At 44.3% G+C, this 16,659-nt stretch overlaps 1 protein-coding gene across 2 annotated transcripts; it reads left to right on the forward strand.

The window, feature by feature from the left end:
* Positions 1–5,187: 5,187 nt before the first annotated feature.
* On the forward strand, positions 5,188–16,390 carry THNSL2 (threonine synthase like 2). Of its 2 annotated transcripts, XM_032776863.2 has the most exons (9): positions 5,188–5,290; positions 6,934–7,169; positions 7,419–7,613; positions 7,979–8,131; positions 9,122–9,352; positions 11,894–12,042; positions 13,195–13,320; positions 14,271–14,422; positions 15,026–16,390. In XM_032776863.2, the coding sequence occupies exons 2-9, from the start codon at positions 6,947–6,949 to the stop codon at positions 15,228–15,230; spliced, it is 1,434 nt and encodes a 477-aa protein (XP_032632754.1). In that variant the 5' UTR covers positions 5,188–5,290; positions 6,934–6,946; the 3' UTR covers positions 15,231–16,390. The 2 variants fall into 2 exon arrangements, with proteins under 2 accessions (XP_032632754.1, XP_032632755.1); XM_032776864.2 differs by lacking the exon at positions 14,271–14,422 and having other exon boundaries at positions 15,026–15,200.
* Positions 16,391–16,659: the final 269 nt, after the last annotated feature.

Consider the following 16,659-nt stretch of genomic DNA (forward strand, 5'->3'; position numbering starts at 1 on the left):
CACCCCAAACCCCTCATCCCCAGCCCTACCCTAGAGCCCGCACCCCCAGCTGTAGCCTTCACCTCACCCACACCCCAACTCCCTGCCCCAGCCTGGAGCCCAATTCTGCACCCTGAACCCCTCATTTCTGGCCCCACCTCAGAGCCCACATCCCCAGTTAGAGCCCTGACCCCCTGCCGCACCCCAACTCCCTCCCCCAGCCCAGTGAAAATAAGTGAGGATGAGGGGAAAGTGAGCCACCGAGGGAGGTGAGAAGTGTTATAAGTAGGGGACGGGGCCTTGGGGAAGGAGCAATTAGAAAGTTGGTAACCCTACCTGAAATAATGGGACACTAGCCAACATTGTGGAATCTCCATCACTGGAGATTTTTAAGAGCAGGTTAGACAAACACCTGTCAGGGATGGACTAGATAACACTAGATGACCTATTGAGGTCCCTTCCTGTTCTATGATTCTATGATTCTAATATCTTGCTGTTAAGTGTTCAAGCTTGTAATTTACTAATGAGATTGGTAGGGAGCCTGCTAATACCCCTAGAGGATTGAGCACTTCCTCCCAGACTCCAACCCATGTGCACACACTTTTTTTTTGTAATCAAGAAAAACTCCTAACAACCTAGGAAATTAAGTGCAAAAATACATTAATCCAACATGAAGGCTGTAGGGTTAAGCACTAAAAAGTCAGGAAAGGCAAAAGTTATGACTGGGTGCACAAACCACTTCCTTTTGTGCATAGGCTTTATGATACAACCTTTAAATACATGAATACTGGTTATGTGAATTACTTGGGGAGTATGTAAGGTTGCAGCAAATGGTGTATTATTTACAGTTATCAGAGAAACAACATGTAATCACGTACCCAGAGACTACCATCATCAGGTAAAGGCCCAAGGACAGAGGAGCTGCCGGAACTGCCCTAGCTTCTGAAGTTCCTTGCTTTTGCATGCTTAATTGTGCAACTTTAGGCCTGGTCTGCACACGGTATTTGTACCGATTTAGCTATTTCAGTCAGGGGAGCTGCTTTTATAGGATTGGTCTACACTAGGGGGTGGGATCGATCTAAGATACGCAACTTCAGCTATGTAAATAGTGTAGCTGAAGTCGAAGTATCTTAGATCGATTTACCTCTTGTCCTCACGGTGCGGGATCGGCATCCGCGGCTCCCCCTGTCGACTCCGCTACTGCCGTTCGTGCTGGTGGAGTTCCGGAGTTGAAGGGAGCGCGTTCGGGGATCGATATATCCTGTCTAGGTGAGACGTGATATATCGATCCTGAGAAATCAATCACTACCTGCCAATATGGCGGGTAGTCTAGAAGTACCTTTAGTGATATAGTGAAAACTGTACAACACCTGCTGTGTATGCAGTTACACCAGTGTAAAGGTGCTTAGACCAAGATAACTTTATTCCCCAAAATGTAGGGGAATAAGTTATACAGGTATAACTCCATCCACACTAGGGGGTTCTGCTTTAACTGCAGTGGTTTGTATAGTTAAAGCAGTAACACAGCTGTGTGCTGCAGTTAGCGTTGCACTCTCAGTTTTTGCATTCAATAGCAAGGTCTGTTGTCAGTGGGGTTGCAGGGGTATGAGCACCAGGCCCGTGTTGCTGACAACTCTCACTAGCAGAAGGCTTACAGAAGAGCAGAATTTGCTGATCACTAAGGCTTGCCTTCACTTCAGTGTTAGCTCAGGTCTAGCTCAAGTGTGACCCCTAACCTGTCTCCAGTGCATGCACAAAAGTTGGGTGGTGCTTTGAACTCAAGCTAGCTGGCTCGTGAGGGGGTATGAGTTGGAATTCAAACGGAGTGGGGCTGTTCCAGCTAACAATGCAGTGCGGATGCAGCTCCTCTGTGCTGCCAAGGCAAACACTCTGCGGCTAATCCGATCAGTCTGTGCAGCTCCAAGTGCTATTTTGCTGCATAAGCACTTTCACTGGAGCGGCTAACTCAGGGGGAATTAACTCAAGGGGAGATAACTTGAGCTAATGCTGCAGTGAAGACAAGCCCTTAGTTGCACTGGAGCACACTGATATCCACCTGTTTGAAAGGCCCCATATAAATGCAGTATCGGTATCACCAGTTTGCGGTCAGGTTTTTGCCAGCCATTGCTGGGCAGCCCATTCATCGCATCTTGATGTTTGCGTGTTGTGTCTGCTAAAGGAACTGCGTAAATTTGAAAATGCCCACATGCGTATTTTAGCAGGACAGTTTAGCTGTTCTTTTAAACAATGGTCAAAAGCATCTAGAGTTTGGGAACTGGGCCTCTTTTTGGTGCATTATTGTAAATCTAAATAAAACAAATTCAGAGCTGAACTTGACACCCATCTCCAAACAATGGTTCAGGAATAATGAAATGAGACGCACATTTTTAATCTCAAGGGGAAATAACCATTGGAACAGCGTCCCAAGGGATGTAGTAAATTCATCATATCTTGGGAGTCTTTCAATCAGGATTGGATGTCTTTCTAAAAGAGATGCTCTCATTCAACCACAAATTCTTGAGCACCGTACAGGAATTCCTGGGTGAAATTCTCTCTCTGTGTTATGCAGGACTAGACAATCGACGTGGTCTCCTCTGGCCTTAAGAGCTATGTCAGCTAGGAAACCATTTCTACCACAGGTTTCAGAGTAGAAGTGAGCTGTAGCCCACAAAACGTTATGCTGAAATAAATGTGTAAGTCTCTAAGGTGCCACAAGTACTCCTGATTTCTACCACAATGTACCAGGGAAGGACTAGACAACCCATTAGAGAAGAACTTTTTTGCGGTTCTAATTATTCTGTGACATCACAACACTAATGACCAAGGCAGATAGATGAACCCTTATGCTCCTTTAGGTTCTAATCCTGCAAACTTTTGTGCATGTGCTGAACTTTACTCATGTGCATAAATGAAGTACATGCATATGTGCTTGCAGGACTGAGGCTTTAGACTCAATTGTAGTTATCAGCATTGCTCTGTACCTTTGGATCTGATTCTTCTGGGTCGAAGCCCCATTAGGTACCATAGCAGTGCTTGAGCTGATATATTGTGATATTGATCAGCCATGTGCTGCTCACAGCAACCGTGGCATTATCCTGATTCTTGATCCTCTAGAAAAGAGTGAGTATTTTTCTCAAAAACATAGAATATTAGAAATTAGAGGTGGAAACTCTTAAGACCCAATCAGCAGGGTGACCAGACAGCAAATGTAAAAAATCAGGACGGCGGTGGGGGGTAATAGGAGCTTGCATAAGAAAATCGGGGCTGCCCCTATAAAATCGGGACATCTGGTCACTCTACCAATCAGGGAAGCACAGAGTCATAGACAGAGGACATATAACATGCTAAATGGATTTAAAAATTTTCATTAAAGCTAATGCTAAAATTATATAATACACAGGTTAAGGAAAGTGTGTCTGTACATATGGGTATAATGCTTAAATTATCCAAAAGTACAAAGTTTGTCTTAAAAGTCATAGAATACATATAGTACATAATCTGCAATATCCCAAATAAAGTTAATAAATTTAACAATGCAGTTTAAAATGCGGTTGTAGAAAGCAAATATAGCAATGAGTGAAGATTGTCCCTCAGTAATTGAGAATTTAGGATAGGTTGTCCGTTAGAAAATACAATCCATCAGGGAAGTATTCCAGTTACTTTCCTGAGTGCGCTTCTTATCGGCACCCCAGCTCATCTCTGCTGGTATTGCCGATGTCTGGTGATGTGTTCTAGGTAGATGTCCCTGGACTACCTGATGGCATCCAACACCATAAATTGCTGCCTCAGCCGAGTGAAGCACTGACCAGTTCTACATTCCCGCAACACTCGCTTGTTGCAGGGGTCCTATGCGCTCAGGGCTCTGGCGATCACAGAGTGTGAGTTTGAACCTGGTAACCCCTAGCTCTCAAGGTGTCGGCCAGAGGGGAGTATTTCTCCACCGCTCGAGCTTCGCGGAAAGCCAGGATCCTGTTCTCGATGGGCACTGTGACGATCTTCTTTTGGTTCTCATTGGTGATGACAATGTCCGGTCGCAGTTGGCTGTTGGTTCCAGGGATGGTAGAGTTCATGGCCACCTACAATGAATCTTAGCCTAAAAGGTCAACTATATGTAAAACGGTTTCTACAGTCAACTCTACGAATTCTTGCAAATACACTGCATGAAATTCTCTCTGGTGAAATCTTGTGTGATCCAAAGCTGTCTTTGTATGTACCAAGGATGTCCCTGTCTCAGTTATTCCTGTATGACAGCTGAACATAAGCTACATAAATACTGTGTGTAGCACAACTCATTTCCTTATGCAGAGTTTATGATCTACCTGTTCAAGACATATGGATTCCTTTAGTTACAAATATGTCAGAGCACTTGACCCAACATAGACAAGATCCCTGCCCCTAAGTACTCCTCATCTAGTGATGCCTGAGGTAACAGCTAAGGTATAAGGAGCTCTGATAGCGGTGGCCAAGTAAGCCCCATGCTATTTGCGCCAGGCACATTCATAGCTTGCTGGGAGATGTGATTACACACATTTATTTATCTATGGAGATTTTTATGCCATGCATCTTGCTGTAGTATCTGAGCACTTTACATGGAGATTATCAGAACAATTTGCAAGTCAATAATTATCTCTCTGGTCCATGTGCATACACACATACACACAGAGGAAAAGTCCTGTAAGACTTGGGAGTGCATTTTTCCAAATATCCAGTATGCAGTTCACTTTGTAGCACTGAAGCATCCATTCTGTACTCACTTCATCCCCAACATACAGCCCTGTAAAAACAAACCTATATAAACTGATGCAAGAAAAAGAAGCTAGAAAGAAAGGAAGGTTGTCTTGTGTTTAAGACAGAGAAATGGGCCCTAGGAAAACTGGGTTTTAGCCCTGATGCTGCCACGAACTTGTTGTCTGACTTCGGGCAAGTCACAAAACTGCTCTGTGCCTGGGTTCCCCCATCTGTACAACATGGATTTTAGTTGTTTACCTACCTCCTGGTGGGGGGGAGGATGTGTAGCTTTATTCATTGTGATCTGCAACAAATCCAGAGATCTATGGACGGATGGAAGTGCAAAGATTCTTTATGCAGATTTTTGACTTACAACTGGAGTCCTCTTTCCAGAGGAACCTGCAGTCCCCATGTGCGTTGGAGTGGGGAGTGTTTTCAGAGAGCACACAGCAAAGGCTGGCTTGCTGCCTGGAGGGCTGTTTAATCAAGCAAAGCTCCCTTAGCTGGCTCGGAGGCTCCTGGTTTTGCTCTATTCCGGAGTCTAGTCTGCTTGTGCATTGGGTGGCTGATGCCTTGGTAATTAGTAAGTAAACCCCAGCCGCTTTGGGCAGGGCCAGGACGACTCTATGGGGCTGGTTTGCCCCTGCTCGGAGGAGAGAGGACGTTGCTTTCTGCTGCTGGGGCAACCTTGCAGCCAGCTACCTGGGGCTGGGCTCGCCTTACCCGCTCGTGCTCTGCGGGATGGGCCGGATCAGCTGCCAGTTTCCAAAGCTTCAAGGGGCTGAAGCCGATAACCTACCGGGGGTGGGGGTATTTGCCTGGGCTCCTGCACCCCACAGCCCGACTCCTGCTGGGGCCAGCGGCTCTCAGGACTTGAGTGTCTGCAGAGCGCCCTGTTTTGCCGGGTGGTGACTAGCTCTGATTTGCACGGCGGTGTGTTTTCCGCGGCTGCGGTCGGCAGACGCTACCCCTGGCAGAAGCGGGGCTGCTGCTTCTGGCTTGGACAGGTTGCAAAACGCAGCCCCAAAGCTGCATACAAACCTGGCAAGGGCGAGCGCCCCCGCTGGCATAACAGCACTGGGCTGGGAATGGATTGTTCGGTTCTCTGGCCAGGCTCATTCTGGGGCCCTCCACCAGGCTGTATTCTCCAGCTGTTTTTTTTCAAATCAAATTGGAGGAGATTTTGAAATAAAACGTAATTTTGAATAAAAAAATCTAATGCCAGAATTTTCCCCCCGATTGAACCAATCTGGTGAATTTACACAAATTTGGAAACATTCTGTTCTACCCAAATCTGTATTTTTTTGGAGGAAAAAAAAAATTTCACTGAAAAATCTCACCCCGCTCTGTCTGAGAGCTTTCCAGATGGTGCGGGGACACCTTGTTCTTCCAATGCTGCATGCCTGAGTCCGAAACCATCAGTTTTCCTGCATGTTTGATGGTTTATTGTACAGATGCAGAACAAAAAGATGGTCCCTGCACCCAATTGCTTACACTCTAATACTGTGTATAGTGTTGTCACCCCCAACATCGAAATATCCTGATCCAGGCCTCTTGAAAAATCACGAGAGTTTTAAAACGAATGAGATGGGGCTCCTTTTATTTGCTGTGTTTTTAAAGTCTTTAGTGTTCACGTTTTCCAGCTTTAATCCACAAACATGATGGCTAAAAACTTTGATTTTCCAATGAAAGCTGAGATTCCGAGGCCTTCGCACATTCTAGGAATGTAAAATATCATTTAAAAAGTTAACGGTTTAAATGATTAATTTTATATTGCTTAAATGGTTAACTGATTAAAGGGAGAGGGGCTGGGATTGCTCCAGCCGGTGCAGCTGGGGCTGAGGTTGGGTTTAGCTGGCGAGGCTGGGGCCGCTCTGGCTGGTGCAGCTGGGTCTGGGGTTGGTCGGCACGAGGCTGCTGGGGTCGGCGGACATAATACTTACTGGTTAATATTCCCCAAATAAATCTCCCAGTCCCCATGGAATATACAGGGTCCCTCTTATCTCCTCAGAGAGTCCTGGCCTGAGAATAGGCCCTTGCACTTCCAGAGAACTAGTTGCCTTGATGAATCAGTCTTGAAGCCAATCTTGTTCCCAGTTTCCATGACACCAGTCAGTAAAGGGGACAGCAGCATCCACAAAACACCTATCTGTCTGTCTTCTTGTCTTGTGATACCCCAGACTTCTCCTCCAGGGCACCCTCGTGTAACTGTCATGCCTCTTGCAGCGACGCTGGAAACATGAGGTACATCAGCACTCGAGGAGAAGCCAAGAGCGTTGACTTTGAAGGAGCCCTCTTTTCTGGCTATGCACCGGATGGTGGCCTTTTCATGCCCCAGGAAATCCCTACCCTGGACTATAACACCCTGCGAACATGGAGTGTCTTCTCCTATCCAGAGCTGGTGAAGGAGCTGAGTTCACTCTTCATCTCATCTGAACTAATCCCACGGAAAGAGCTGAATGGTAAACGCAAAGTAGATATCAATCCAAGCAACCTGCTGTAGGGTTCACGCTATTTGTATCAAAGCTCTTAGATGAGACTATTATTTTACCCTGTATTAACCCACTTCCTTAGCTCTGCGGTACTGGAGAGTCTTTGGTTTTTCAGTAAAGATTCTCATGAGCTTGGCAAACCATGATCATGCAGGTGATGTGTTAGAGGTTTATTCCTGGTACCTATTCTAAAAGTCCCCTTCAACTGCTTCCCTCCAGATCTGATTGACAGCGCCTTCCGGAGGTTCAGACACGAAAATGTTGTGCATCTGGCCAGGCTGAAGAATGGATTGAATGTTTTGGAGCTCTGGCATGGTGTAACTTATGCCTTTAAGGACTTGTCCTTGTCCTGCACAGGACAGTTTTTACAGTATTTCATGAAGAAAAGGAAGAAGCACGTCACTATTCTAGTCGGTAGGTTACAGCTAAACAGATGATGCAAGCAATGTACTCGGAATTTACCCTGGTGTAGGCTTACATCCTAGTTATCTCCAGAACAGGGTGGCCAGTATGCCTCACTTGACCTAAAGAGGACATCTACTGGTTCAGCCTCCCATTCATTCTTTGGTGTCTCTGCTGATGGTGATTTGTGATGCAGACACTTGTCTATTGGGAAGTGCTCATTTTCCAGTATACCCGGCACTAACCAAAAATGATCCGGACTGACAAGTGCACCCTTCTTCTGTGTGAAAACAAATGTGGCTGATCTTTCAGTCTTTAATTAACTCTTAATTAGTAGATATAATTATTTTGTCCTTGATTATTTTCATGTGAAACAGGAACTTCGGGAGACACCGGTAGCTCGGCAATTGAAAGTGTGCGAGGGGAAAACAACATGGATATCTTTGTTCTGTTACCCAAAGATCTCTGCAGCCAGATACAAGAACTGCAGATGACTACGGTGATCGAAGAGAACGTCCATGTGTTTATTGGTTTGCACTTTGTTGGATGATCTACTTCATACTATTGCTGGGTTGATGTTAATGTCATCCCAATGTGAACTAGCCATTAATTGTAGATAGCCTTGTGAGAACTGTGTTACAAACTGCTCCCACTGTGGGTGTACCATGTTGAGCCATCAAGCAGCATGACTTGTATGCAGTATTGTTGTAGCCATGTGGGTCCCAGGATATTAGAGAGACAAGGTGGGTGAGGTAATACCTTTTATTGGACCAACTTCAGCTGGTGCGAGAGAAAAGCTTTCGCGTTTACACAGAGCTTTTCTTCAGGTCTGAATAGGTTTCCCAGACCTGAAGAAGATCAGACCCACGTCCACCTCCAGGAATCTTCCGGGACTGCTGCCTTCAAGTCCAGCTCTGAAAGCAGCACAGAAGTGAGGGTGGAAATTCCACAACCCCCCTACAACAGCTTTGTGACCCTCCCACAACCCCCATTTGAGTCAGGACCCCCAAGATTACAACACCATGAAATTACAGATATAAACATCTGAAAAAATGGAATTGACCAATTTTCATATCCTATGGCTGTGAAATGGATCAGAGCGGACCATTAATTTTGTAGGGCCCTACCATAACTCCCTTTGGCCCAGGCAGTGTTCTGAGTTACTGAACAGAATTGAGAGCCATAAGACATTGGTTCAAGTCCTGACTCTGCCAGTGGTTCATTTTATGATCTTGGAATAACCTATAGATGGGCCCAAACCAAAATCCCAGATCCAAACACCCTTAAAAGTTGGAAATTCTGAGTAATTCAGAATCGGAACCCACACCTGAATCCAAATATTTCAGTTGGACCGCTATATGTGTGCCTACCCTAGCTCAGCAAATCCAGTTCGATGGCTAGAATAACCTATCAGTCTTGAATCCTATTTGGTAGGTAAAAACAACGGTTTTATGCTTAATTCACTAATTTCAGCAACACTTCTGTTAATACTCCTGATTGTTCCTTCCTTTTTTCTGCAGCTCATGGAAATAGCGATGAAATTGACGAGCCGATCAAAGAATTGTTCGCTGATGCAGATTTTGCTAGAAAATACAATCTGATGAGCTTGAACTCAATCAACTGGTCTAGGATTATGGTGCAGATCACTCACTACTTCTATGCTTACTTTCAATGCACTCCATCCATGGACATGACTCCACTGCCAGCTGTGGAAATTGTTGTGCCAACAGGGGGTGGAGGAAATCTCACAGGTTAGGTGTGTGTGTGGGGGGGGGGCTGGGAGGGGTGTCTTAAAACCAAAAAGTGGCTTGCGATAAAGAAGGAGTTTGTATTTTTTTTTCTGAACCACTTAAATCATGATTAGTAATATTTAAGTATCAACAGCATTGTTGGTGCCATACAAGACACAGAACAGTGCTGTGGTGCCATATGTAGATAATATGGGGATGAGCATGTTAGAAATACACATGAACAGAATGAGATGGATACTGAAAAGAGAAAATACTGAGGATCTGATTATTCTTAATTAGACATGAATACATAGACTCATACGACAGAAGGGACTCTGAGAGGTCATCTAGTTCAGTCCCCTGCACTCATGGCAGGACTAAGTATTATTTAAACCATTCCTGACAGATGTTTGTCTAACTTGCTCTTAAGAATCTCCAATGATGGAGATTCCACAACCTCCCTAGGTAATTTATTCCAGTGCTTAACCACCCTGACAGGAAGTTTTTCCTAATGTCTAACCTAAATTGCAATTGCTGCAATTTAAACCCATTGTATCTTGTCCTATCCTCAGAGGTTAAGATGAACAATTTTTCTCTCTCCTCCTTGTAATAACCTTTTATGTACTTGAAAAATGTTATCATATCCCATCTCAGTCTTCTCTTTTCCAGACTAAACAAACCTAATTTTCTCAGTCTTCCCTCATAGATCATGTTTTCTAGACCTTTTAATAATTTTTGTTGCTCTTCTCTGGACTGTCTGCCATTTGTCCACATCTTTCCTAAAATATGGCACCCAGAACTGGACACAATACTCCAGCTGAGGCCTAATCAGTGCAGAGTAAAGCGGAATAATTACTTCTCGTGTCTTTCTTACAATATTCCTGCTAATACATAGAATCATAGAATATCGGGGTTGGAAGGGACCTCAGGAGGTCATCTAGTCCAACCCCCTGCTCAAAGCAGGACCAATCCCCAGATGAGCTGGGGTCCCAACTACTCCACTCCACACCAAGTAAGAGTGCACAGGAGTCCAGTGACTACAGCATCTCGGAGGCTCCAATACCACCCACAAAACAACATTGCGACATTATAGGGAGGATTCCTTCTTCCACAGATCTCTTCCAGTACAGTGTAAGCATATATAGGCTGTGCACTGTGTTAAGGATTTGCTCTTAAGTTATTATTTAACAGAAATATATTTGAGAAATTAAATAGTTACCACACGAAAGTGCACTAGACCCGAGGACAAAATTCTTGAGCTTGACTACAATTTAAATAAAAGCCTTTATAGCTGTGAAAAATATAAATACATTTGTATTCTGAAAAAAATAATTTATAAAAGATGCTTTCTGAAAATTCTTGATTCATCAAGCTATAAAGTTCATTTGTCATCAAATGAAGATTACTTTTTTTTATTTAATCCCAAAATGATGTTCACTTTTTTTGCAACAATGTTACACTCTTGACTCATATTTAGCTTATGGTCTTGTATGACCTCCAGATCCCTTTCCACACTACTCTTTCCTAGGCATTCATTTCCCTTTTTGTATGTGTGCAACTGGTTGTTCCTTCCTAAGTGGAGTACTTTGCATTTGTCCTTATTGAATTACATCCTATTTACTCAGTCAGACTATATTCTGCAGTGGTTTGGCGGCCGGTTTCTCGATTAGTACAAACTATCTGGCCTGTGTGTCCCTGTGGCTCGTTTAACATCCAATTTGCACATGAAACTTTATCCTAATTGGGGGAGAGGGGGCAACTGTGGTAACGCTGCTCTTCTAAGGTTAAGTTCTGGCCTTTTAAACTTAAAGGGCAGGGGTAGGCAACCTATGGCACGGGTGCCGAAGCGGCACACGAGCTGATTTTCAGTGGCACTCAAACTGCCCGGGTCCTGGCCACCAGTCTGGGGGCTCTGCATTTTAAAATTTAATTTAAACTTAAGTCTTCTCATAAACGACTTTAGAAAACACTTATTTACTTTACATACAGCAATAGTTTAGTTATATATTATAGACTTATAGAAAGAGACCTTCTAAAAACATTAAAATGTATGACCAGCACGCGAAACCTTAAATTAGAGTGAATAAATTAAGACTCAGCACACCACTTTTGAAAGGTTGCCGACCCCTGCTTTAAGGGAACAATATCTACTGGAAAAGCAATACAAGGGGTGATATAAAAAGTTGCATTCAGATATTTCAGGAGCATCTGTCTGAAGCTGCATTAACATGTTGCCAAGAGTTCAGAGGTCACATCCTATTTGAATGAAAAGCATTTTCCAGAGGCCCCTCTCTTCACTACATCTCTTAATATGATTGTGTGGTCCACAGAGAGTCCAGGACCAACCATGTGGTGGTCTCTCTTGCTGTGAGGCTGCTCAAATGGAGCATTGCATACTGGGAGCTGTAGATTCTTTGAGCTATACCTGTATATTAAAGATAACTTTTGGCCCCTCCTGATAATTTTGCACGAAAGGAGGAGCAATGATTTCATTTGTAAATCCGCCTTACGAACATTTCATTGTGGGGCTGAAGCCCATGTTCTTGAATTTTTCATTCCTAGCTGGATATATCGCACAGCAAATGGGACTTCCAGTCCAACTCGTCGCTGTGGTAAATAATAACGACATTATCCACAGGACAATTCAGCATGGAGATTTCTCATTCTCGGGGACCGTGAAGTCAACTTTAGCTTCTGCAATGGATATTCAGGTACGTCTGCTTAAGCAGGAGAGATCATATATACTGTATTGAATGATACGTCTAAAATTATTTTGATGTCTATATTCTGTTCTACATCGGTTCTTATACCACCCTCATTACTGCAGAGTCTGGGTGCCTTCCAGCAGTGCATGAAGTGATGTGACTAACATGTCACATGTGGTTCATTCTCCGATTGTCTCCATCATGGGAGAATTGTGTGTGCGGTGTGGTGTTTTGGTAGGGATTTTTGTTTTGTTTATGTGTTGCTGCTCTGTGTTTATAGTACCAAGGGCAGGCTGGAAAAGTGTCGCTGGCATTTGGAGAAGGTGGGGAGGTTTGTGATGGTCTATAGGTCCTGATAGGTCATTCCACAGCTTCAGACAGCCTTCAGGACAGCTCTGTGTCCTGTATAGATGAGCTTTTCCCCTGTGGTAGAAAGTTTCATTGTACCTGAGAAGTGGAGTTGTCAACCATGTTCTTCATCCTGGAGCTCAGTTAAAAAATCCTGAGTCTCTGCCAAGATGTTAGTATTTCTGCTAATTATCTTCCTGGTCTTTAGCCAGGTCACTACATCATCCCCCTGATCTGGGGTAGCAACGTCTCGCCAGACAAGCTTTTTCTGTGTTGTCTCAGGCAGTCTTCTCTTCCAATTGCAGGTCCTGTGCCACTTTGCTGGTGGCTGGTAGGGGAGCCCTGGTCCACCTGCTACTCTGAGTTCCAGCCCAGGGACCCTGTGATTAGCAGCTTAGATCTGTTCAATCTAGGACTTCATTGCTGTTTCCCAGGACTCCTACTCCACCTCCCTATCACTTTGCCTATCTCTGGTTTACCTTTGGAGGTTCCTGTGCTCTCTATAGTGAATTTACCCTTCTGGGGCTCTTCTTGGAACCCCGAGCCTAGGGCAGGACCCCAGGCTTACTCTCCATCTGGATCTCCTCTTTTCTTTTTCCAGCTCTATTTATTTTGACACAGATATACAAGGCCTGCTCCTGCAAGGAGCTGAGCATTTCCAACTCCCATGGAGCACACAAGAGGTGCTTAGCCGTGCTGTACAGTAGTATCTACCGCACTAAGTATCCAACTAGAGATCACCAGTGCTCCAGATTCTGAATTTGGTCCTCTGTGGATGGAGGCTCATGGGTGTGGTGTGTGTTTTTATAGGAACCTTACAATATGGAGAGAATCTTATGGCTACTTTCGGACTGTGATGGCAGCTTGATTAAAACTCTGATGGAACAGTTTTACACGTCGAAAAACCTTACACTCCCAGAAGAATTGCACAGAAAGGTCAGTCCCTTCATGTGTGTTTAGTAAATACTTTTCCATCACAATTTAAAAAAGAAACTTTTCGGAATAAATATTAATATTGCAATTGTATTAATGGGATTGTGCCATGTCGTCTCAAACCTAAAATGTAGGTATCTGTAGGTAGGGTGGCGGAAGAGAAGCGTTTACAAAACCTGTGTGCACAGGTATCTTGTCAAATAATCCTTTCTTTTAAAATTACAATTATTTTGTTGGTGTTTAAACATTCCCCTGCAGTCCTAGAAACCCCAGTCCAGTCGCATGTGCGTTATTTGTACTTAGGACCAAAACACTCCCCAACAATGTAATTTTCACTGTCCAACACCCTGAGCCAGCAAAGCTTTTAATCAAGTGTGTAACTTTAAATTGTGAGTAGTTTTATGGACTTCTGTGGGACTACATGCATGCTTAACCTTTTAAGCAAGAGCTTTGGTGAATCAGGCATCAGGCTAAAAGGGAGAAAAATCAAAGGTGAAAAGTAAACTAATGGTTTCACTGTCTGTTGTCTCCGTGGGAAAGAAACACTAGCAAAGTCCCTGTTAAATTGTAAAAGATATGTATTATTGCACCCATCACATACATCAGGGCTTGGGATTGATATCCTCAAATACCGGCATCAGTTGCATTGGGTCCGGCAACAAAATGCAGTTATTAACTGACGTACCTGGGTTTGCAAAATCCCTGGATAGGCTGGACTGGCTCTGATGATGACATCGATGTGTCTGACAGAAGTACCTGTCTCTCTTATATTCAAGATGCTAACAAATAAGGTCTTACATACAAGTGGTAACATCACAGAATGAACTTTTAATACATTTTTAAAAATGATTTGACATTGATCTGTACCTTCATTTGTGGTTTTTGTGTATAATTGTTGGGGGTCTTGTTTCTGGCGGGTTTTTTCCCCCCCCTCCCTCTCCTGGGTTCTCCAGCTTTCTGAAGCACTGAGCTCATGTTCAGCATCTGACGAAGACATTGTTCAGGCAATGAGACGCTGTTGGGAAGATAATCGCTACCTGTTATGTCCCCACTCAGCTGTGGCTGTTCACTACCATTATAAGCAGCTGGACTGCCATCTCAGCAAGTAAGAAGCTACTAATGGAAGGCCAGATTCCTTTCAGGCAAGGGGGAGATCCTGGCTCACATCAGCATGGGTGCATCAGGTTGCAGCCTCTCTTCCAACTCCTTCATAACCTCTGAGGTTGTGCCTGCACTTTTTCCTGCACTTCCTGATCCAGTCACACCCGGTTTGTGCCCCACAGAGTTGCAGGACCTTCTTTTCAACCTCACTCACCAGGTCAGCCATCCATCACACTGGGAGGAGAAAGCTGGACAGGGGATGCTCTGCGACCATGGGGCCTATTTCCATTCTCTTCTCAGATCATGCCTCCAGGCACAGTTCCTCTGGGTGGTGTCTGTTGACTCCTTAGATGCCTTTGAGGAGCTGTGGATACTTTCTGGAGTTATCTGCTTAGTGTCCCCCTCTGGCTTCCTCATTATTAACCTTTGACCCTACTCCTGTTTTCTCTTTAATTTTCCCCAGAAATCTCCAGTAGCCTAGACTCGGTGGGTCTGCCCCGTTAGCTGAGGGGGTGGCCTTTTATTTTGGGTGGGTTTACACCCAACTGACCCCAGAATTACTAATAGTATACGACATCCTATGTGTGTCTCTCTCTCTCTTTCGCAGCAGACCCAGGTGCTGCTTAGCACCCGCCTCAGCAGCAAAGTTCCCGGATGCCATGCTCAGAGCAAAACTCGTTCCTGAAGTTCCACCTGAGATACGAGCTTTAAACGCGATGGAGACCAGGTCCACAACACTGAGGAGAGAAGATGACTGGGCAAGAACCCTAAGAGACAGAATAGAAGCCATGGCCAAGCGCAGACACACATAGGTGGAGTTCATCTGATCCTGAATAGTGCCATGCCTGGGTAGTTCCATATAAAGGACGAGGCTGACTTAATGATGCATAATCTTTCTGATAATTTCCCTTCCTAGGACAGTCCTAATGAACTCAATAGAGGATTATAACATTTCCATATAACTTGTAACTAAGCGATGGAATTCTGTAATTCTCGATCAAATTCTATAGAATGTGTGACAGACCCAGACCAGTGGGGTACAGGAGTCTGGTAGAGAGCAAATATACTGGTCACTGGATGAGTAGTTTTCTGTTCCCTGAGTGACCAGAGCAGGGGCTGCACTAGAGCAATCAGGAACCTGCTAGAACCTATTAAGTCAAACAGACTGATTAGAACACCTGTAGCCAATCAAGGCAGGCTAATCAAGGCACCTGGGTTTAAAAAGGAGCTCATGCCAGTCAGGTAAGGGGGAGCCAGAGGACAGGAAATGTGTGTGAGGAGCTGGGAGCAAGAGGCACAAGGAGCTGAGACTGAGAGGGTGTGCTGCTGGAGGACTAAGGAGTACAAGCGTTATCAGACACTAGGAGAAAGGTCCTGTGGTGAGGATAAAGGTGTTTGGAGGAGGCCATGGGGAAGTAGCCCAGGGAGTTGTAGCTGTCATCCAGCTATTACAGGAGGCACTATAGACAGCTGCAATCCACAGGACCCTGGGCTGGAACCCGGAGAGCGGGCCCGGGTTCCCCCCGAACCTCCTAACCCCTGATCAGACACAGGAGAAGTTGACCCAGACTGTGGGGAAGATCACTGAGGTGAGCAAATCTGCCTGTAAGCGCAGGACCCACCAAGGTAGAGGAGGAACTTTGTCACAAATGGTTTAAAAAAATTATGGAAAGGCTCTGTCTGTCAAATTCTATAGGGTTTTTAGAGTAACTTTGATAGAATCCTGTTTAAAGTCACTGGACCCATACGGCTTTTATCTCTGTTAACCCTTATGGAAGAGTTCCTTCAAATTTATCTTCAAAGTGCCTTACAAACATGAATTGTTATCCGACTACAGCTTTACACAATTATTACAATCCCACATCTTTCCTTCTCTAATAAAAAAAAAAAATCTGTAGAGGAATATAATACATATTGCTGTATTTTTCTCCTGAACAGTTATGTTGTAATTGGAATAAGTAATAAAAATGAACTGCTGTCCAAAGTACATTAAACAAAATCAGTGCTGAATTCTGCTTACTGTATCCCTTTTTTGATATTTTGAAAATGCTGAATTTTATCATTTTCTTCAACTGTCCACCAGAGGGCACTGCAACCTAATGTTCTGTATTTTACTAGATCATAAATTGAAAGAGTGCTGGCCAGTTGTCGCCTGTATACTGTTTAGGGTGAGGAGATAGCAAATATGAAAAATTGGGACAATGTGTGTGGGGGTAATAGGAACCTATATAAGAAAAAGAC

Source organism: Chelonoidis abingdonii, chromosome 5 (assembly GCF_003597395.2).
Source record: "Chelonoidis abingdonii isolate Lonesome George chromosome 5, CheloAbing_2.0, whole genome shotgun sequence".
NCBI classification, from domain to species: Eukaryota; Metazoa; Chordata; order Testudines; family Testudinidae; genus Chelonoidis; species Chelonoidis abingdonii.

Excerpts from the sequence above, each read along its gene's own strand:
- THNSL2 (XM_032776863.2), top strand. The coding sequence starts at position 6,947 with ATGAGGTACATCAGCACTCGAGGAGAAGCCAAGAGCGTTGACTTTGAA. Across the intron at positions 8,132-9,121 it reads GAACGTCCATGTGTTTATTG|CTCATGGAAATAGCGATGAA; the intron begins GTTTGCACTTTG and ends TTTTTTCTGCAG. Across the intron at positions 12,043-13,194 it reads CTTCTGCAATGGATATTCAG|GAACCTTACAATATGGAGAG; the intron begins GTACGTCTGCTT and ends GTGTTTTTATAG.